The following is a 21,477-nucleotide window of genomic DNA, read 5'->3' as shown; positions in this document are numbered from 1 at the left end:
AAAGTATATGTGAACTGCTGTATGAAAAGTGAATTTACTCTGTAAATCTTCACCCAAATCCTAAAAAAAAAAAAAAAAAAGTAGAAAGAGAAGATTAGTTCCAGAACAGAGAGAGAAAAGAGAGTTTGATAGGACATATGGGTGGGAATGAGAGAGGGAGAAGGCCCCCTGCCCTTAAAACCTTTCCTCTTGTTTGAAAGCAGACTAGCCCTCTTTTGAACTTTCTTCCCTCTTTGGCTGTGTGTAAATGATTGATTTCCCTATGGTGTTATTTGAGGTATGTTTACTTGGAGCGGCTAGGTAAAACAGTCTGGTTGCACCATCAGCCTTGAATGTTTTCCAAGATTCAGCCCTGGCAGAGGTTAATTTTCTGGACTTTCTTGTCTTGTTTCCACTCTAGAGCACTGTGTGGAGTTCCAGAAACTGAATGTGAGCAACTACAGCCACGTGTCCCTGCAGAATGCCACCTCCCCTGTCATGGAGTTTTGGGAGTAAGTGCAAAAGAATTTTTCTCCCTTGGCCCACAGGGGTTCTGTCCTGGTTCTGCTTGGGTAGCATGCTTAGGCCCTTGGAACACACCTAATCCTTCCTCCAGCCTACCCTCCCTGGCTCCTGTGAGAATCTGACTGCCTTGGAGCAAGAGAGATGTTTAGAGATTTCGCCATAGAACTGCTGAGGGAAATATGTTCTTATTCTCAGATGACATGTCAGTATGCCTCTTTGCTTATTAGGGCGAGAAGTGCCAGGTAAAATCATGGCCATCTAAAAAATGCCCCTTTTAACAAGAGACAGGATACAGCATGTTTGCAATAAGCTGAGTATATTTAGCCTAGAATGCAGAAATCTCTGGGGTAGAGGTGGGGGGACAGGTTAGCTTTCTTTTAGTATCTGAAGTGTTGTCAGTGGAATGAAAATAGATCAACTCTGTGGCTCTGGAAGCAGAGATAGGTCAATGGGTGCTGTTGTTTTTAGCTGCTGTTGAGTTGGCCGCAACTCATGGTGACCACATGAACAGTAAAACAAAATGCTGCCCAGTCCTAAACCATCCTTATGATCAGTTGTGGATCAGATCATTGCAATCCATAAGGTTTTCATTGGCTGATTTTTGGAAAAAGATCACCAGACCTTTCTTCCTAGTTCAGCATTACAGCAGGTCTCCATTGGCAGATGGGTGGTGGCTGTGCATGAAGTGAATTGGTTCAGCATAAAATCTAGGTCTCCTGTATGAAAGGGGAGACTTCTGCTGAACCAGTGATGCTTTGTAGAGATAATTGTGTATGGGCTTGCCATGAAATGTAATTGACTTGCCAGCAATGAGTCTGGTTTTGGTAGTTCATCTACTCCTCATTTACCGACTGTCTTATTATCTGACATTTTGCATTTACAACAACAGTAAAAAAATCTACTGTCTGACTATTCTGCATGTTAACAACATGTATCTGCCAGTAATGGACACTGAGATGTAAGGCAAGAGGAACATCAGCTGTGATAGTTAAGGTTATGTGTCAAATTGGCTGGGCCATAATTCTCAGTGGTTTGGCAGTTATGTAATGATGTGGTATCCCTCCATTTTCACATAATGCTGGTTTTTGCATAATGACCTGGTCTTTGGAACCTAACTATGTTGGTAAGTGAGGAGAGGGTATAGATGTAGGAGAATCTGTTGCCCAAGGTATTGAAGAACAGATTCTTCCATGGGTCAGAAGTTGGACTAAGCACTTTCTGAAGCTTTTCAATCTGAAAAAGCCCAGCTTCACTGAAGAAGCCTTTCCTACTTTGATACTAATTATTAGTAACGGGAAGGGTTGTAAGTGATTTTTACTCTTTTCCCAGATACTCTTTCTCTCCTCCTCTTTCTAGAGGTCATTATGTTAGATTTAGATTTATCAACCTCATACACATCTTTCTACTTCTTCTATGTTTGTATGTGCCTCAAATAGTACCTAGGCCTTGCATGTTTTCACATTTTGTATTAGTGGTATCCAGTGCTTACTTTTTTTTTTTTTTTTGCAACTTTGTTTTGTTGCTCAATATTGGCTTTGAGATGTAAATATATTGAGACATGTAGCTTTGGATCATTCATTTTTTTCTTGCTGTGTAGTATTTCATTGTATGAATAGACTGCATTATACTTATCCATTCTCCTGTTAAGGAGACTTAAACTGTCTCCTATTTTCCACTCTTAAGAATACTGAGTGAATGTCTTATTGTGCTTCTGTGTGTGCATGAATTAGGTCTTCTAGCCTGTACACAAGAGTAGAATTGTTGGATCATATACATGTATGCGTATTGAACTTATAGTTTAATTTGAGGAAAACTGCTATTTTTACTGTTGAGCCTCTCTGTCCATGAACACGGTATAGCTCTTCATGATTTGTTGTTTGTTGTTGTTATGTGCCATTGAGTCAGAACTGACTCATAGCGACCCCTCCTTCGTTCATTTAAAATATCTTATAGATACACAATTGTACATCTCCTTGTCAGAAATGCAAATTCTCAGGCTCTACCCCACATCTACTGAACCTTAATCTCAAACACAGCACCCATTAGCTATGTGCTAGAGAAGAGGCTTCTATGAGGGTGGGAGGGGTCAGAGTGGACCTCTGTGGCCTTTCCCAACTTCATTGGACAATAGTTCCCTGGAGAGTTGTCACAGAGACCTATTTTTGACCTTTAAGGGGTTGGAAAACATCATCTCTGGTTTCTCAGAGAACTCACCCTGAAACCTCAGACTGGACAAAGATTTGTTTGTAACTCTTCTTGTTGTGTTGCACCATTCTTTCCTTTTATAACATATATGGAAAATTTTAATTACATAATTATTTGTATAATGTATTCATTGTATTCCTCATTGACAGTTATGAAGCAGCACCCTGCCTAGTTTTCATTTACTGCTACTAGACATATGGAAGGCCCTCAGTCAATATTTATTGAGTGGATAGATGGATGGAAGGAAGGGATGACATATTTTCTAGAAAATACTATATGAGAAGAGTCCAAGTGAACTTTGGCAATAACCTGTGCTGTCACAAAGCTACCCACCCAACAGCACTGATTACTTCCTGGATCTAATTGCAATAGCCACTCATTTGGGCCCCAAGTGACAGGAGGCACAGCTTGTCTGCAGCCTTGTATAAGCTGGATCTTTTGCCAGCTACTTGGTCATTTAAGATGAAAGTCTGGCAGAATGAACCCATGGTTTTAGTTTTCTGTCCAGAAATCATCTGTTCCGTCTGTGTCATCTGTGTAGAGGTGAGTTCTGTATCTTAAAAGTACTTAAATGCCAGTGCATTTCTCACTCCTGCATAAGATACTTTTGCCAGTGAGCTCCAATTCATCATTTCTCCAGAGGTGACCTTGGAACACAGAAGCTGTGGGAGATGTTAATAGTTTCCTATGAAAAGCTACAGGGCCATGTAAGTTTAGGAGACCTGGGAGTTTTGTCCTTCAGTGAGGACATCCATTTGCCTTTGATTCCCAAACTTTTACCCAGATCCCCAAACTTACTTTTCTGTGGAATCATCTGGAATCTCCTCATGTCCCCCACCCCTTGAACACTGGCATTCTGCTAAACACAGTCTGGGAAAGGCTTTGCTGGGAGGAAGCTCTTCCTTAAATTCAGCTCCAAGTTGACTTCTGGGGCTTTGGATAGAACATACCTAATTATTTTCTATGTGGTAGCCCTTCAAGTATTGGACAATCGAGTTTCTTCAAAAATGTTTCTTCTCCAGTTCTTAGTTGTTTTGTTGTATGGCTTGGTTCATACATGCCCTATCTCAGTTCACATCTCCAGTGTGCTCTCTTATCTTTTTCTCACTGACTCCAAGTCCAGGGACCTTATTCAGAGCCACATTACTCCAACAAAGTAGATTGCCTCAACTCTCTGTTCATTCATTCATTCAACAAATGTTTGAGTTCCTGGTGCATATAACGAAGGCATTGTGCATTCTTTTGGGGAGGCAGAAGGGTAAGATATAGTTCTAGTCTAGAAGCAGGTGTGAAACATACACACACATTTCTATAAAAGCAGTTATGAGTTCGCTTTGGACAGGGGGACCTGACCCAACCCACCACCCCACCTTACAGATTCATTCACCTTTTCAGGGTATAATTAAAACTGCAATTGGCCCTCCATACCCATGGTTCTGCAGCTGCGGATTCTACCAATTGCTGATTGAAGACATTCAGGGGAAAATAAAAGTCTCCTAAAAAGCAATTAAGTGGTCAAAGCAATCCCTCAAAGACTAAGAGGGAGCATAAAGTGCTATTTACATTGTCTTCATATTGTATTAGGTATTAGAAGTAATCTAGATATGATTTAAAGTATGTGGGAAGATGTGCATAGGTTATATGCAAATGTCACACTATTTTATTTAAGGGGCTTGAGTGCTATCAGATTTTGGTATCTGCAGGGATCCTTCCAATCCCCTGTGAATACTAAAGGTTAACTGTACTAGCTTACCCAGTGAGACAAGCTTAGGCTATGAGTCAATCCTGGATTCTGCCTCTGGTTGGGGACCCCCAGAGCCTATGGGACAGGAGTGGTTTATCTCCTTGTTGTCAGATTTCAAAATTAGGCACCCTGGTTTCCTTTGTTGTTGTTGTTTGCTGTTGAGTCAGCCCCGACTCATAGCGACCCCTCCTTGGGTTTCCGAGGCAGTATCACTACGGAAGTAGGATTGCCCAACCTTCCTTCCGAGGAGTGGCTGGTGGGTTTGAACCGCCCGCCTTCTGGTGAGCAGTCAAGTGCCTTAGGCACTATGCTACAGAGCTCCTTTAGTAACCCATTATGCATCTGGCATTTGCTAGTTTATCTAAATATGTTTACAGTTCTAAATTTTGAGCTTATCTCCTCTAGTGAGGTTCAGTGATGCTAAGTATATAACCAATGTTGTGGCTTGAGATGTGGCTTTCTCAAGCCCCGTTAGCCCAGAGTTTTACAAGCAAGTCCATAAACACTCTGTATATAATCTAAATAGCTTTTGCACTGTGTCCTTTGAACAAACATTTGTTGAGACATACCACATGCCAGGTAGGCCCTGAGCTAAGCTCTAAGGATATTCAGTTCTATTATCTTTATTCAGATAGATGAGGCTTTCTTTGTCTTTTTGGTTTATCTTCTTGTCAATACCTGGACTCTTTAATTGATTTTGTTTGAACATGAAATTTGGGGTCACAGGAGCTGGAACAAGAATGTTGGTTCTTGCTGTGGGACTGGGACACATCTCTGCTCCCCTCAGAGCTTGTCTTCCCCTCTGTCCTTGGTCCCCCAGCCACACTGGCCTTCTTTCTGTCCTGAAGACGTACTGAGGCTCTTTGATCTTGTTGTTCCCTTTGTCTAGAAGATTCCTCACCAGGTCTTTGTATGTCTGACTCCTTCTCATTGAGTATTACTTCAGATGTCATTTGTGAAGCTTTCCCTCAGCATTGCAACTGATACTCCCCATCATTCTACCCCATCACTCATGTTATTGTCTGCATAGAACATGTCTTGGTTATCTAAAACCAAAGAAACCAAACTCACTGCCATCATCATCACTATGAGTCAATTCCAACTCATAGTGACCTTCATTGGGTTTCTGAGGTGGTAAATCTTTACAGAAGTAGACTGTCCTGCCTTCCTTCTGTGGAACAGCTGGTGGATTTGAACTGCCAACCTTCTGGTTAGCAGTCAAATGAGCTCCTCTTGGTTATCTAGTGCTACTATAATAGAAATATCATGAGTGGATTGCTTTAACAAGCAGGAGTTTATTCTCTTCCAGTTTAGGAGGCTAGAAGTCCAAAATCAGAGTGCCAGCTCTAGGGGCTGGGTGAAGGCCTCTACACCTTGGGCTGCAGCTCTGCCCCTTATTCCAGTCCCAGTCCCATTGGAGCTGCAGGCTTCTTGTAACTCATGCAACTGCTGGCTGCTGAGGCTGATGAACCCAAGGTTGGTGAGTAGAATGGCATAATCCCAAGATCAGCAGGCACACAGCAGGCCACTGGTTCAAGTCCAGGAACAATCCCAAAATCTTTAGGCAACATGGCAGGCCGCTAGATGAAGCCTTGGCCAAATGCAGGATCCAAGCATGCCAAAAAGCTAGAGACCTTTCCCAAAGCTCTTCCATATGTACAGGAAGCAAGCTACACTCCTAGGACAACTCTCCTTCAACTAATTAGGTGCTCACAGCAGATTCCATCATGGGGGTGATTGCAATCTATGATGAAAGGGAATAACTGTATCCAGCTGCCAAGCACTCAAAACCAGGCCCAGCTAAGGTGACACAAAACCTTAACTACCACAGTACATATCATTACGTGAAATCCTTAAAACATTGTTTATTTGTTCTCTCTCTCCTTTCGTTAAATATAACTCCCACACTGGCAGGGACTTTATGTGCTTTATTCACTGATGTTTTGCCAGCATGTTGTAAGTGTTCAATAAAAACTTGTTGAAATGAGAGAATGGAAGAATGAATGAATACTTTTTAACCTCTCAGAGTTCAGTGTCCTTATCGGTTAATCAGAAGCGATGGTAGCACCCACTTACAAGGCTGGGGTGAGAATTATACAAAAATCCTTGTGTGCCGACCCTAGCACTTTGTAGGCTCTTAGGTTCAGATGTGTAAATAGCATGTTTGTAACTGGTTCTCCCATCTGTTCCCTGCCTCACCAACTCCTCCATTTGCTGTGTGGGTTAAATTAGATAGTGCATACTAAGCGCTTTGATGGGTTCTAGTTGAGGTACATGAGTTAATTCCTGTTACATGAGATGTGGTGTCCCATCTGGCCCATTTCTCTGTAAGGACAGATTCATGACTGAGTCTAAGCTTCTGAGGCTGGACCGAGTCAGTCAAGGGTTTGCCTGAAGTACCCTTTGTGGCTCCAACTTCAGGACCAGAATTCTCCCAGACCCTTCCCCTCAGTCAAAACTGAGCACTGTGGGGCCACCATGTAATTCTACTAGTTTGGGTTTCCCTGTATCCTCCTCAGTAGATCACTCTACACCTGACAATAGTGTAGATTTAAGCAGGTAAGTTTGGGAGCCCAGTTTAAGTCATTGCTTCCTTTGCCTGCCAACTGCACGACCAACTCTGGGCAATTTATATATTGCCTCTAAACCTTGGTTTGTCCCCCTGAAAATGGGATGGACTGGCACCCACATCTTAGGTTATGGGGAGCATCTCATGATATGAGGCCTGCAGAGCACTTAGCACAATACCTGGCACGTGGTCAAGACAGCTATTTTTACAAGGAAAACTTCATCCAAATCTTTAAAAGTCTATGTGGATTATTTTCAACATTCTGCAGAGAAGGCTTATTAGCTAGGCCTTGTGTGTCCCTCAAGGTGGACAAGGTGAATGTTCTTAGTGCATTTTCTTTCTTTGCTCTTTTGACATTTCCTGAGCTCCTGTTGTGTACTGGGTATTTTTTCAGTCACCAGAAAGATGAGGGAGGACACTGTCCGTCCCTCAAGAAGCACACAACCTGGTGGGGGAAGTTGGGAAGTACAAAGGAATAAAAAAAATTTTTGAAATACAGAGTCAAGGTGAGGAAGTATGGATGTGTGTGCTCAGGGGAAGGTATTGAAGGATGAGTAGAAGTTCATGTCGTTGGCCATGGAGTGAGTAAATGACATACCAGATGAAGCGAATAGCCTAAGAAAGAGCATAGAGACCTGAAATTGTCTTTTGAGGTCTTATCTGTGCTATTATGCATCAGGAGCTCTAGGGAATGACAGAGACCTTGCTAAGGAGGGGGGGAGGGGCCAGAGCATATGCTCAGTTGCAAGTCTTCATTGAGCACATACTACATGTCATGTATTGTTGTTGGTTCTGGGACACAGTGTGAACAAAACAAAGATTTACCTTTATGGAGCTGACAGCCCAAACAACCAAGTCAGTATGAAGTTGTTAGGTTGGGATCAGTTTTCTGAAGGAAAATAAAGCAGAAGAAGGGATTAGAGGGAATCCTGGGTGGTACAAACACTTAACATGCTCCCCTACTAACCGAAAAATTTGAGATTTGAGTGTTCCCAGAGGCACCTTGGAAGAAAGGCTTGGCATCTACTTCTGAAAAATTTGTCATTGAAAAGCTCCAGTTCTGTTCTGACACACAGGGAATCACCAGGAGTCAGGATCAACTCCAGGGCAACTGGTATTCATAAGGGATTGGAGGGTGTCAGTTGATCAGGGAGGGCTTCTATGAGGAGGTGACATAGAGCAGAGACCTGAGAGAAGAGAGGGAGCAAGCTGTGTAGATGTGGGGGAAGGAGCTCCACAGGCCAAGGGTTCCATTGGGCAGGGACCTTGCGGTGGGAGGCTGCTTGGCATGCTGGTGGATTAGCAAGGCACCAGGAGGTCTGGAACAGAGCGTAAAGGACCTCAGGCCTTCTTGAAGGGTTTGAAATGGTTCTGCGGGTACCTACAGAGGTTCTCTCTATGCAATAATACGATCAGGTCTAGGAATAAGACAGATACTCCCCCAACACACCCAGATGAGGCAGGGGGCAAGGAAGAAGCATTTGCTGTGGTCCAGGTGGGTGATGCTAAGATTGCTGTCTGGGGCCAGGGGAGGCAGGATGGAGAGTAGTGCCTTTCACTGTTGGAGAATAAAGGAGCCGGAGCTATCTTAGAGAAAATGGTTAGTTCTATGAAATCATGCATCCATGCACAGAGGTAAACGAGATCTGTCTTGCAATCCATTATTGATTCCACAGCTCAAGGCTTTTAGACAAGGGCAGAAGTCAGTTTAGCAATAAGCCTTTACACTTGAACGGAACATATGCTTTGTTCCAAAAATTCCACTTCTGAGACTCCTCTCTACAAGCATGGTCACACTAGTTATGTACAGGAAATCTATGGCAGCATTGTTTGTGATAGTTTTTTTTTTTTTTTTAATGTGTAAAATGTTTTTAAATATGATATTACTACATTCCTGCAATAGTAGCTAAAAATGAATGAGATAGAAAATGTGTGATATAGAAAAGATCTCTAAGATAAAATTAAATAGAAAAAAGGTGAGGTGTAGAATGTTGTATATAATAGCATATAAAGGAGCTTTGGTGCTGCAGTGGTTAAGGCATTTGGTTGCTAACCAAAAGGTCGGTGGTTCAAACCCACCAGCCGCTCCACAGAAGAAGGATCAAGCAATCTTGTTTTTGTAAAGATTTACAGCCTTGGTAACCCAGTGGGGGTCACTATGAGTCAGAATCAACTTGATTTGACCATTAATAAAACATAATCTTAGAGAAGCTGAGGGATTGCCCAGCTGTATATACACAGAGCTCAAACCCAGGCCTTTTGGCTCCTGTCACCTCTGGCAGCCCCTGCTTTATCCAGAAGCCCTGCTCTGGAGAAACTATACCCCGTAGCTAGTTATACTGCTACTGAACTGAGGGGCCTGTCAGTCAGAGAGAGGCTTGTTCTGCTCTGTCCCCATCAGTGAAGAGCTTAATGTGGTTCCAGTTAATGTGAACTGGGAGAAAGTCCTGTTGAGGACAGTTCACGTTTTTGCCACCCCAGTGACTTATGTGGATGGAGCAGGTCTGGGTGACCCTTTAGAACTCTCTGGAGATTTATCAAAGCAGACTCAAATCAGTACTTTGTTTTCTGAGCCCAGTGTTGCTACTCTTTTAGTCTAGTAATTTAATATTTAACTGATTGCAAAAATAGTGGACTGTGTAAGCAATTAAAATACAACAGATCTATGAACATGGTATATGTGGTGTAGTAAATTACCTGGTATGACTTTTCTAGCCATAAGTCTTTGTAAATTCCAAGGTAGAATTTGCCATGAGCAAGTGAGGAGCTCCTGATTGTTAAAGTTATCCACCTGGGGTATTTCTGTTGAGAGTGGCACAAAGCAATGTTCTGGGAAGTTCTCTCTTTCTCAGATGCTTAGAATTCTGATGTTATGATTGGTTAGTTGGCCACTATGCCAGGCTCAAAAGGAGCCCTTCTATAGGCAGAAGGAGTCTCTCTGACTGCTGGCTGAGAAAGACGTGCTGCTGAGAGAAATGCGCTCCTGAGAGACACGCGCTGCTGAAAAGGAGACACTGAGAGATATGCACAGCTGGAAGAGAGACTGAGAGAGATTGTTGGCTGAGAGACAGTGGGCTGAGAGAGACTGAGCATTGTCTCTGAACTTGAATTGTAGCCTGGTGCTTCCTTCATAACCCTATAATCTGTGAGTTCTGTGTGGTCACTGCAGCGAATTATTGAACACAGCAGAAAGGTGGTGGGTGCTGCAGGAGGAACGATTGATGTCAGGGTTGATGAAAGGGCTGGAGGGAAGTAGCATGTTTGGCCTCACAGGAATAGGCCTGGGGCTGTTGATGGTGATTCTGTCTTCCTCTTGTGCGATTAGAGGAGGTCAGAAGTTGTGGCCTCCCTGCCCCTTTGGCAGTATATTTATATGTATGTGTGTGTATGTGTTTGGTTTTTTTTGGTGTGTGTGTGTGTATATGTATATATGAATAATTATATATACTATATAAATATTTCTCCCTCTAGTACACCCCCGTAGAGATAAGTCTGCTGACAATTAGGTCTCTTCCTGCCAATATTTCCTAGTACATTATCATTCTTCTTATGTCCATGTTTGTCCTGTTGAGGAATATAAGTTCCAAGGTTCAGAAATGTGAATATTCAATTTGCCTCACATGCCAATTCCCTTTTATAGATGTCTATTTTCTAGTGGACACTTGATTTCCTTATTGCAAAAGTGATCTATGTTTATTATAGAAAGTATAGGAAATTAAAAATATATCTATATGGGAAATATGTTTATGTAAAATAAGAAAATTCAACACACGTTAGGGTTTCTATTTCCAAGTTGCTCAGGTAGGGAGTGCCACAGTCCACTTTTTCCAGTTCTACCTCATAATCTTCTCTGAAGTAGCCAGAAACACTTCTCCATTGCCAGTAAACTTACAAGATGATGGCCCAATGATGAGTACCCAGGGTCCCCCTTTCTTACCTGCAAGAAGCTGTCTGTCTTGAGTCATCAACACAGGGGTGTCCCCTTGCCCAGATCCCCTGCCCTGAGAAGGACCAGTTAATGCTCTAGCAGTCTTATAATCAGAACATAATGCTAAAAGCATGGGCTGAGAGTAGAAGTACTGCTTGTATGTACAGTTCCTGAAATGTTATTTAAAATATTGTGGTGTGGTGTGAGGATGTAAACACCTGGGCTTTAGGGCCAGATAGCAGGAATTTGAATCCTGTCTCTTCTGCTTACTAGCTTTGGGCTCATTACTTAAATCTCTCTGCAACTCACTTTCTTTGTCTGTAAAATGAGAATACAATAATAGCATTAGCAGCAGTAGTAATAGGAGTAGTGGTGATGGTAATAGCAGTGGTAGTGGGTGGTAATGGTAGTAGTAGTAGCAATTAGGCTTAGTAAGTGCCAAATGGCTATGATCTAATATTATCCATTCTTGATCATTAGAATTAAAATATGTGTATATAAAAACAGCCACAAGAGTGTTTGTAGGTTAACATTAATGGAAGCAGTGATTTATTGAACAGGAAGTGTTTTCTCTGGAGTTCCTTTTCGTCATGCAGGGTACAGAAGGGGAAGAGAGGGCACATGTAATTATGAAACATCTCCTGTGTGCCTTGGCCCTAACTGTGGCCCCCTAAGTGTGTTACCTCATTTAATCCACCCACCAGGGGATAAAGAATATGGTAGGTACTATCTGGATTGTCATCTCACAGTGAGGCATCAGAGGCAATGAGAGGGGCAGGGATCTTCCCAAGTGCCTCTCATGGCTAGTGAAAGTGGAGTTGTATGGACCCTGGCCACTCTGGTCCCTACCTGTGTTCTCTCTGCCTGTGTCTGCAGTGCTGTCACCTGTTTCATTGTGGTGGTCTGCTGGTTCTCACTTTCTCTGTGTAGTCCTGTAGACCTAGGCTCTTGAAGAGAGAGTTTTTCAGCAGATGGGATGGTATAATTGGGAGAGAAGGGAAGGAGAGAGGGAGGGAGGAAGGAAGGAATGAAGGAAGGAAAGAAAAAGAAACCCAATAAGGAGTGGCTTAAGAAAAGGATCCATGACCTTGTAAAGAAATATCAGTGGTAGAGTTCTTGCCTTCCACTCAGGAGACCATGGTTCAATTCCCAGCCAATACACTTTAAACCCAGCCACCACCTGTCAGTGGAGGCTTCCATGTTGCTATGATGCTAAATAGGTTTCAGCAGAGCTTCCAGATGAAGTTGGCGATCTACTTCTGAAAATGAATTAGTGAAAACCGTGTGGATCACAACTGTCTGATCTACAGCCAATCATGGGGATGGCACAGGACCAAAGAGCATTTCTTTTCATTGTGCCTGGGATCACCATGAATCAAGGGCAGCTATCAGCAACATAACGTCTTGTCTGGGTTTCAAGAGGTTCCTTTAGGAAATGACTTCAATCTTGATTTTTGAAGAATACCTTGGTTGGCAGCTAAGTGTTGAGCATGAGACCAGCCCCAGCTCTGATTGGTATAATGACGGGATGGAGTCCTGGGCTCCAGTGTAGACCTTATGGCCCTGCAACTGGTGAACCCACTGTTCGTGAGTCACTTTAATTCAGGAGCAGAATAATTCAGTGGTGTTTTAGTTACAAGGTTTTAGTAATGCACCACCTTGATTCCAGATTATTTTTAATAACCACCCCACCCCCCAAAAAAAAGAAACCCACTGCCATGGAGTTGGATCCAACTCATAGTAACCCCTCCTTGGATTTGGGTTTCCGAGGCAGTATCACTATGGAAGTAGATGGTGGGTTTGAACCACCAGCCTTCTGGTTAGTAGTCAAATACCTTAGTCACTACACCACCAGAGCTAAGTCACAAGGGGTATATAAGACTTTAGATTTAAATACACACCCTGACCTCTACTTCCTGTCCCTACCATCCACAGCTAGGTAGAAATCTGGGTCTTCCACTTACTAGCTGGGGACTTTGGGCAAGTAATTCTGAGCCTCAGTTTCCTTGTTGGTAAGATGGGTATAACAATGCCACATACCCCCCCCCTTTTTTTTTAAATTTTATTGTGATTTGGGTGAAAGTTTACAGAGCAAGTTCATCTTCCATACAGCAGTTCACGCACACTTTGTCTCATGACATTGACTAATCTCCCACAATGCAACAGCTTCCCTCTAACTTCCTCCCCATAGCCACCTCTTCCCTGTGTCCTTCCCTCCCATGCATTCCTGCCCCCCAAAGCTGTCTCCCTGCGCATACACAGCCCTTCTATTCTCCCATGACTGATCTCTTCAGGGAATGTATCTGCCTAACGTAAATATTCAACTCCTATGACTGTCTTTTGTTTGGATGGAAGCCATAGGAGTAGGTTCAATTCCATCCTGAAGGGCAGCTAGGGACCATAGTCTCAGGGGTTCCACCAGGTTCTATCAGACCAGCAAACCTTGTCCCTTTTTTTTTTTTTAAATGATTTTGAGTTTTGTTCCACAATAATACCACCCTTTAAGGCACCAAACCAAAACCAAACCCACTGCTATCAAGTCAATTCCAATTCATAGTGATCCCCATTGGGTGTCCAAGGCTGTAAATCTTTATAGAAGTAGATTGCTTCATCTGCTTCCTGCGAAGCATCTGGTGGGTTTGAAATGCCTACCTTCTGGTTAACAGTCAAATGCCTTATCCACTGCACCACCAGAGCTCCCTCTTTTAAGGCAGAGTAGTTATTAAATGAGCAGTGGCAGATGTGAAGTAAATAGTCAGTGTTAGCTCTCCATTCTTCATTTTCAACCCTTACCTTGCCCCAGCCTCCCCAAAGTTGCTTTAATTTTAGAGCTGAGGTCGAGGAGCTGACATTCAAAGAACAGCAGTCACTACTAGCCTGAGGTCCTCTGGTAGGATACAACTGAACTTGGACCAGAGTCCCCTTACCGCCCCCCCCCCGCCCCAAGTTGGGCCCCTCCTCCTTACAGAAGCTTCCTGATCATATGCCTGCCTTTACTGATCACAATTCTTAGCAAACAGTGGCTCTTTGCCAGCCTTAAGGCAGAACCTCTCAGGAGGGACCAAGGGAAGCAAAGTTGGTCAGACTTTGCCAGTTACTCTTTAGTACAGAGCTGTGTTACCATGGGTACAAAGGAGGGAGGGTGGGGAAAGCTTGAGTAGCACTTCAGGGCTGTTCTGAGGCCTGGATGAGGGGGAGAAAGGAGCAAGGATCTGGGATCTGAGGGCTTTAGGACCTCAGCTGTGGTGTGGTGAGACCCTTTCTGCTGAGGGAGGATAGGCTACCTTATGGTCCTATGGATGGGTTCCTAACAGCTATGGCTCTCAGCCTTCCCCTTGTCCACTCCAGGCCTGACCCTAAGGCCCTCTGTTCACTGCTCCTTGTAAGGAGGACCTTTTAGGCCCTTCCCCTGTATTCCTGATGCTCTGAACATTCTCCATTGCTAAACTCTATTCTTTTCATTTCCACCTACTTCCCTGGGTCTCACTCTACAACCATGGAGGAGCAGAACAAGTCTTGAACTTGAGTTCAGGAAACTGGGTTCAAGTCGAGGTTCTGATGCTTAACCAATTTTGTGACCTGGGCAAGATAAATATCTTTTGGAGCCTCAGTTTCCTCTGAATTATGGTATGAAACAAGGTAACATACGTGAAAGTGCTAGACACTCTATTCCAAGGTGTATGTGCTGTGCCATGTTGGTAGTGTGCCGTGTTAGTAAATCTGGGTTGTTCCTGCTTTTTGGCTATTATGAACAGTGCTGCTCTAAATGTTTATCTACAAGTTTTGTGTTGACATATGCTTTAATTTTTCTTGGGTAGATAGCTAGGAATGGAATTGCTGGATTTTATGTTTTACTTTTTATGCTTGTGTTCAACTTTTTAAGGAAGTTGAACTAGCTGTGGAAATGCTCAAATGTGGCAGGCACTTCTTAAGAATGTTTTAACAACTTTATTGAGGTATAATTTGCATACCATAAAATTCACCCATTATAAATGTATAATTCAAGGGTTTTTAAAATGTACTGGAAGGGTAAGCATCACCACAGTATAGTTTTAGGAGCTTTCCATCACCTTAGCGAGGTCCCTTGTGCCCATTTACAGTTGCTTTCCATTCCTGCCCCTGGGTAACCATGAATCTACTCTCTGTTTCTATGGATTTGGCTGTCCTATACATTTCTTTCAGTGATATCATACGATAGATGGCCTCTTATGTCTGGTTTCTTTCACTTAGCATTATGTTTTCAAGGTTCATCCGTGTTCTAATATATATCAGTACTCTTTTCCTTTTTCTGGTAGAATAATACTCCATTCTATGAATGTACCACAGAGTGTAGCACATATTTTTTATCCATTCATCATCATTGATGGAAATCTAGGTTGTTTCTTTTTTTTGGCTATTATGAATAATGCTGCTGTGAACATATATGTACACGTTTTGTGTGGACGTCTGTTTTCATTTTTCTTGGGTACATAGCTAGGAGTGGAATTGCTGGATTTTATGTTTTACTTTTATGCTTGTGTTCAACTTTTTAAGAAACTGCCAAAGTGTTTTCCAAAGTGGCTGTACCATTTCACATGCCTATCAATGACACACATGGGTTCCGTTTCTCCATATCCTTGCCAACGTTTGTGGTTTGAAGGCCTATCTCTTTGTGGTTTTGATTTGTATTTCAGTGTAGGGGGTACTGCTAAATAAATTTGGAGGATTCCAGCTTAAACAGAGCTATGCAGATATCTTTATTGCAGGACCTTTTAGAATCTTTAATATGCTGATGAGCAGTGAGAACCATTAAGGAGGGCTATAGTAGGTAGTAAGGAGCTCTGGTGGCGCAGTGCCTAAGGCATTTGACTGCTCACCAGAAAGTTGGCAGTTCAAATCCACCAACCACTCTCCAGAAGGAAGATGGGGCAATCTATTTCCATAAAGATTTACTGCCTCAGAAACCCAATGAAGGTTGATATGAGTCGGAATTGACTCAGTAGCAGTGGGTTTGGTTTGGTTTTGGTGTAGTGGGTGATATTTCCTCAAATGAGGTCTCAGTGTGATTTAGGTACTAAGGTTATCTTGAAGGATGACTGTTCTTTGGGAAATATTGTTGTTGTTATTTGCCATCGAGTCGGCCCCGACTCCTAGTGACCCCTCCTTGGGTTTCCGAGGCAATTATCACTACGGAAGTAGGATTGCCCAAAAATATTAGTCTACAGCAAAACCAAAACCAAACCCACTGCCGTCAATTCAATTACAACTGATAGCAACCCTATAGAAAGAGTAGATCTAACCCAGAGGGTTTCCAAGGCCGTAATCTTTATGGAAACAGACTGCCACGTATTTCTCCTGTGAAACAGCTAGTGGGCTCGAACAACTGACCTTTTGGTTAGCAGGCAAGTACTTTAACCACTGTGCCACCAGAGTGAGTTCCATTAGCCTGAGGCAGGGGTCATCAAAGTATTGGCCAAATCTGGCTTGCTGCCTGTTTTGGTAAATAATGTTTCATTGGAAGTCAGCCAAACTTACTTATGAATTGTCTCTAACTATGATAGTGGAGCTCTGGTAGCATAGTGCCTAAGACACTTGACTGCTAACCAGAAGGCGGGCGGTTCAAACCCACCAGCCACTCCTTGAAAGGAAGGTTGGGCAATCTACTTCTGTAGTGATACTGCCTCGGAAACCCAAGGAGGGGTCTCTATGAGTCAGGGCTGACTCAACAGCACATAACAAAAACAAGTAGATAGAGTAGAATAGTTGGGACAGAGATTGTATGCCCTGTAAAGCTTAAAATATTTACTGTCTGACCCTTTACAGAAAATCTTTGCTGACTCCTGGCCTATGGCAGTGCCTGGTGCACAGGAGATGCTCACTGGATGTTTATTGAAGGATGGAAGGAGGGACTAGCTCAAGATGATACTGGGGAGGATCTGAGAGGATATTGGGAAGATTAAAGGAGATTCTGCATGAGATTCTACAGGCAGCATGCTTGGCCCTAGTCTTCATACAGGAAATACAAGTTATCCCTGTGCTTGATATGCTGATGTTCCTAGAGAGTAAGTTCCCTGAGGGCAGAACTTGCTGGCTTTTCTCCTTACTGTAGCTCTACTCTTAGCAGGGTGCTCAGCACACAGTTGATGCCTGTAAATGGCTGTTGCAGGAATGAATGGTGCAAAGAACTGAATTTCCTGCTGAGGAGGGTCCATCCTCACTCTGAGTCCACTCTGCTGTGGGCTCTGTTGGAGTGGGCCCCATACACAGGAGGAGTTGGGGGCCTGCACTGCTTTCTGCCAAGAGAAGGGAGAGGAGAATCCCAAAGCCCCTGCTGCTCGCCTGTATTGGGCGGGAAAGGGCACATTTGTTTTGGTGATGGGCCCTTTTTTTGTTTGTTTGTTGCTTTGGGAGACCAGAAAGAAGGAATGAGCAAGGCTATTTATAGAGCAGCCCCTCAGAGCCAGCTTTGGAGCAGTCTCCTTGTCCCTGGCAGCTCTCTCTTCTCTGTGGCAGGTTAATGGTAACTACCAGGCAAAGAAAGGTGATCTGTTTTCGGCTCCGTGCAGGACATTACAATGAGGACTCCCCCAGCTGGACTGGGAACTGGTCCCATATGGCCTCTCCCAGCTCTCTGATGGAGTGAGGGTCTGCACTGCTCCCCTCTGGCTCTTTCTGTCAGGTTCAGATGACCCTTGCTCTTGGAAGCTTGGGTATTGGGAAGAGAAGCTTTAGGTGTAAGGTGTTTTGTCTTCTCTGGACTCAGCCCTTCTGGGTGTGTAAGAGGCCTGGAGGGAGTTATGGTGATGGTGGAGAATCAAGCAGGGTGGAAGTGGCCATAAGCAGGATGAGCTCTCCCCCACGGTCAGTTTCTGGCCAGCCTGCATGGTGTATCAGCATCAGAAGAACTTGGTTTCAAATCATAGTATTGGCAAATTGGCCAAGTTGCTTAACTCCTCCAGACTTCAGTTTCCCCATCTGTAAAACAGGCATAGTAAGGCCTCCGTAGTAGTATTATTGTCTTGAAGACTGGAGGAAGTGAGGTGGACAGCCTGCCAGATGGCACTGCTATTGTCCCCTCCAGTGCCAGCTCTCTTCTGGTTCCTTCTCCCAATGTTTATTAATGGAGATATTATTAATAATGCCTTTGAGTTGATTCTGACACGTGGTGACTCTTCATGTGTCAGAGTTGATCAGAGTTTTCAATGCCTGTTTTTCTGAGGTAGATCACCAGTCCTTTCTTCAGAGACACCCCAGAGTTGACTCAAATGCCCAGCCTTTTGATTAGCAGCTAAGTTTGTCTACCATTTGTACCATGCTGGGATGCCAATAAGGATTTAGTTTGCTTTTAAGCTCACGTCTTCTTCTTTCCCTCATTAGGAATGGTGTTTCTGTGCCTGGCTCAGCCTAATGCCTCCACCTTTGAAGTCTTTCCTTGCCCTGATCTCAGCCACCTCATCTCCTTTTGCTGCTTCCCATTCTCATTCCCCCTGCCCTCCTGTACCCAAAACTTCTCCCTCCTTCCTGTCTCTTTCCCATTAACTGTCCAAGTTGAGTCAATTTTAAAACAGATATAAATGAAGTAGCTCTCTGTACCTTGTGGCCCTTTAGCTACCACCATCCTTCTCTAAAGGAGTTCTGGTGGTATAGTGGTTAAAGCATTCAGTTGCTAACCAAAAGGTCAGACGTTCAAACCTACAAGCCGCTCCATGGGAGAAAGACAAGGGCTCTCTGCTTCTGTGAAGAACTACAGCCTTGAAAACCCTATCGGGGCACTTCTCTTCTGTCCTAAAGGGTCACCATGAGTCGGAACCAACCTGATGGCAATGGATTTTGGGGTCTCTCTCTGACCGATTAGAGCCAAATGTCCCAAAACAGCCATCTCACTTAGGGCCTCACCTCTCAGTCGTTCCCACCTCTGCCATTGAGCTCTAACCACCTGGCGGCTCTCCATATGCTCCTCTCCCTTCTGGTCCCAAAGCCAGCCAGCCTCCCTCCCTACCAGGCTGCTTTACAGCATTTGGCAGAACAGCAGCTATGCTTCCAGGGCTTCCCTCCCTCTGCCTTTCGGGGTACCACCTCTCCTGTTGCTGCTCAGCCCTTCTTGCCTTCTTCAAGGACTTCTCTCTCCTTTCCCTGTCCCTTTGACAAGGGACCCAGGGTTCTGTTGCAGCCTCCTTCTCTATTTTCCTGCTCTGCCCTGGCAGCTGCATGCTCTCCTAGGACCCCTGACGGCCAGCCAAGGGCTCAAGTCCAAACTGCCTTCATGCATTTCTTTTCTAACCTTTGCATCCAGACATCAGTTGCCTGTGAATATCACAGCTACCTGGGTGTACCTCAAATACCTCAAAATCATCTGCTTTAAAAGAATTACTCTTCACCTCCTCACTCCTGTCATGCTGGCCAGTTCACTCCTGCTCAGCTAACAACCTCTATTCTAGAGGCCAACAGCACAAACCTTGGTGTCGGCATAACCCTCCCTGTACCCTCTACCATGCCAAGAAGTCCCCTTTGCCTCTGTTGTTCCCAATCCATCCGTCCTTTCCTCTACCTTTCCCCTGCCTTAGCCCAGGCCCTGCCTAGGGACTGAGTGCTAGGAATAAGAAGGCAAAAGCTCTGCACTTGGCTTCCTGTGCACCCCCCACTCCCCACCATCCATACTTCCTACTGTAGCCAGAAGAGTTAGCTGAAACATACATCTGATGCCATCTTACCCTGTTTAAGACTTTTGTCTGGCTTCTATCACCCTCAGGATGAAGCCTCAGCTCCTCAGTAAGGCTCACAGCCTGGCCGTCCTCCCTGCCACCCTGTCTCCTGCACCCTGACCAGACACACCATACCTTTCCCAGATCTTGCTGATGTGTCTCTGCAGCCCCCTGACTTTTGCCCTTGTAGCCCTTCTGCTCCAAATGCCCTCCTTTGCTAGCTGTCCTTTTACCATTCAGGATCCCCTGTACTCCAATGCCTGGCCCTGATCCCCAAGAGAGGTCCTTGGCTATGCCTAGGTGCTTCCATGACCCCTGGGGTGGCTCTGTTGTGACCCTTTCCACACTCTGTCCATTTCCTTGTCTGACTCCCCCATTAGCCCACAAGCTTTTAAAGGACCCCCAGACTCAGCACTGTATCTGACAACTTGAATACACTTTAATCAGTTGAATAAATTGTTGTTGTTACATGCTGCCGAATCGGCCCCAACTCATAGCGACCCCTCCTTGGGTTTCCGAGGCAGTATCACTACGGAAGTAGATTGCCCAACCTTCCTTCCAAGGAATGGCTGGTGGGTTTGAACCGCCAGCCTTCTGGTTAGCAGTCAAGTGCCTTAGGCACTTGAATAAATTAGTAAGTGCATAAATGGACTCATGCTGTATACTGCTTTTCACTGGTACACAAAGATGTGTAAGATAGCTTTGGGGTATGCATTTACCATAGCTTTGATATTTTTTTTCTTTTATTATTGTGCTTTAGGTACAAATTTACAGAGCAGAATTTGTTTTACATTCAACATTTTGTGTACATTTGGTTTCACTCCCCAATTACCATCCCTAACCCTAACCTCCTCCCCTCGCTGCCCACTAACAGCCCTCACCCCATGCCCCTCACAGTTATACACTCCTGTGTGTCCTGTGTTTCCTCCATGTGAATGTTGCCCCTCTGGTGCCCTGTGGTCAATTGCTCCAAGGGATGCATCTCCATAGAGTATGTGGGTGCATCATCCTGGGTTGAGTGGTCTGCGTGTAGTCTTATTTACTATTGGGCTGAGAGCCAGCCCCTGGGAGTAAGTTTTATTATAGTCCTGAAATGTATCCCAGGGTCATAGTATTGGGGGTCCCAACAGACTCTATCTGACCAGTAATTCTGGTTATTACTGTGTTTTTGGATTTTGTTGCATGTTTTTCCTCCCACTCTATCCAGGATCTCCAGTTTTGATCCCTTCCCAAGTGGTTGGCATTGGTAGCCAGGCACCATCTAGTTCTTCTGGTCTCCAGGTACATCATGTCCTAGGGCTGATTGCTTCCAAATGCCCTTTGTTTTTTACACTCTTCTTTGCTTCCAATGAGAGGAGACCATTAGCTGCATCTTAGATGGCCACTTGAAAGCTTTTAAGACTCCAGTTGCTACTCACCAATGTAGGTTGTGGAACAATATTTTTATGTATTTTGCTGTGCCAGTTGAGTCTGGTGTCCCTCAGTACTATGGTCCTGAGTTGGTCATAGCTTTAATTTTTAAGGAAAAGAGAAAGGATATGATTTTAGTGTGATGGAGAATCTAGGAGCTAGTACTGAGGATAAACATATGGGCTCTGAAGCCCCTGGGTTCAAAGCCAAACTTGGCCACTTGCACTTGGGATGACTTCAGGCAAGTTCACCTCTCAGGAACTCAATTTCCCCATCTTTAAAATGACGATCCTAATTGTTGTAAGGGTTGCTGTGAGGGTTAGATGAGTTAATGCTTGTAAAACATTATCTCCATTTTATAGGTGAGGAAGCTGAGACTCAGAGAGGTAATAGACTTCATCCAAAGTCAGATGGTAAAGTAGCGGAGCTGGGATTT

At 44.1% G+C, this 21,477-nt stretch overlaps 1 protein-coding gene across 1 annotated transcript in view; it reads left to right on the top strand.

Moving 5' to 3' along the window:
* The window catches only part of SLC6A11 (solute carrier family 6 member 11), a 196,901-nt gene that overhangs the window by 17,315 nt on the left and 158,109 nt on the right, over nt 1–21,477 (top strand). The window contains exon 4 of the mRNA XM_007945811.2: nt 401–491. Within this exon, the coding sequence (XP_007944002.1) occupies nt 401–491 (91 nt within the window). The remainder of the gene's footprint in view (nt 1–400; nt 492–21,477) is intronic.

Source organism: Orycteropus afer, unplaced genomic scaffold (assembly GCF_000298275.1).
Source record: "Orycteropus afer afer isolate SDZICR_OR568_19922 unplaced genomic scaffold, OryAfe1.0 scaffold00144, whole genome shotgun sequence".
In the NCBI taxonomy this organism is placed as follows: Eukaryota; Metazoa; Chordata; class Mammalia; order Tubulidentata; family Orycteropodidae; genus Orycteropus; species Orycteropus afer.
The sequence above is the reverse complement of the archived record's forward strand: the minus strand, read 5'-3'. Positions and strand labels throughout refer to the sequence as shown.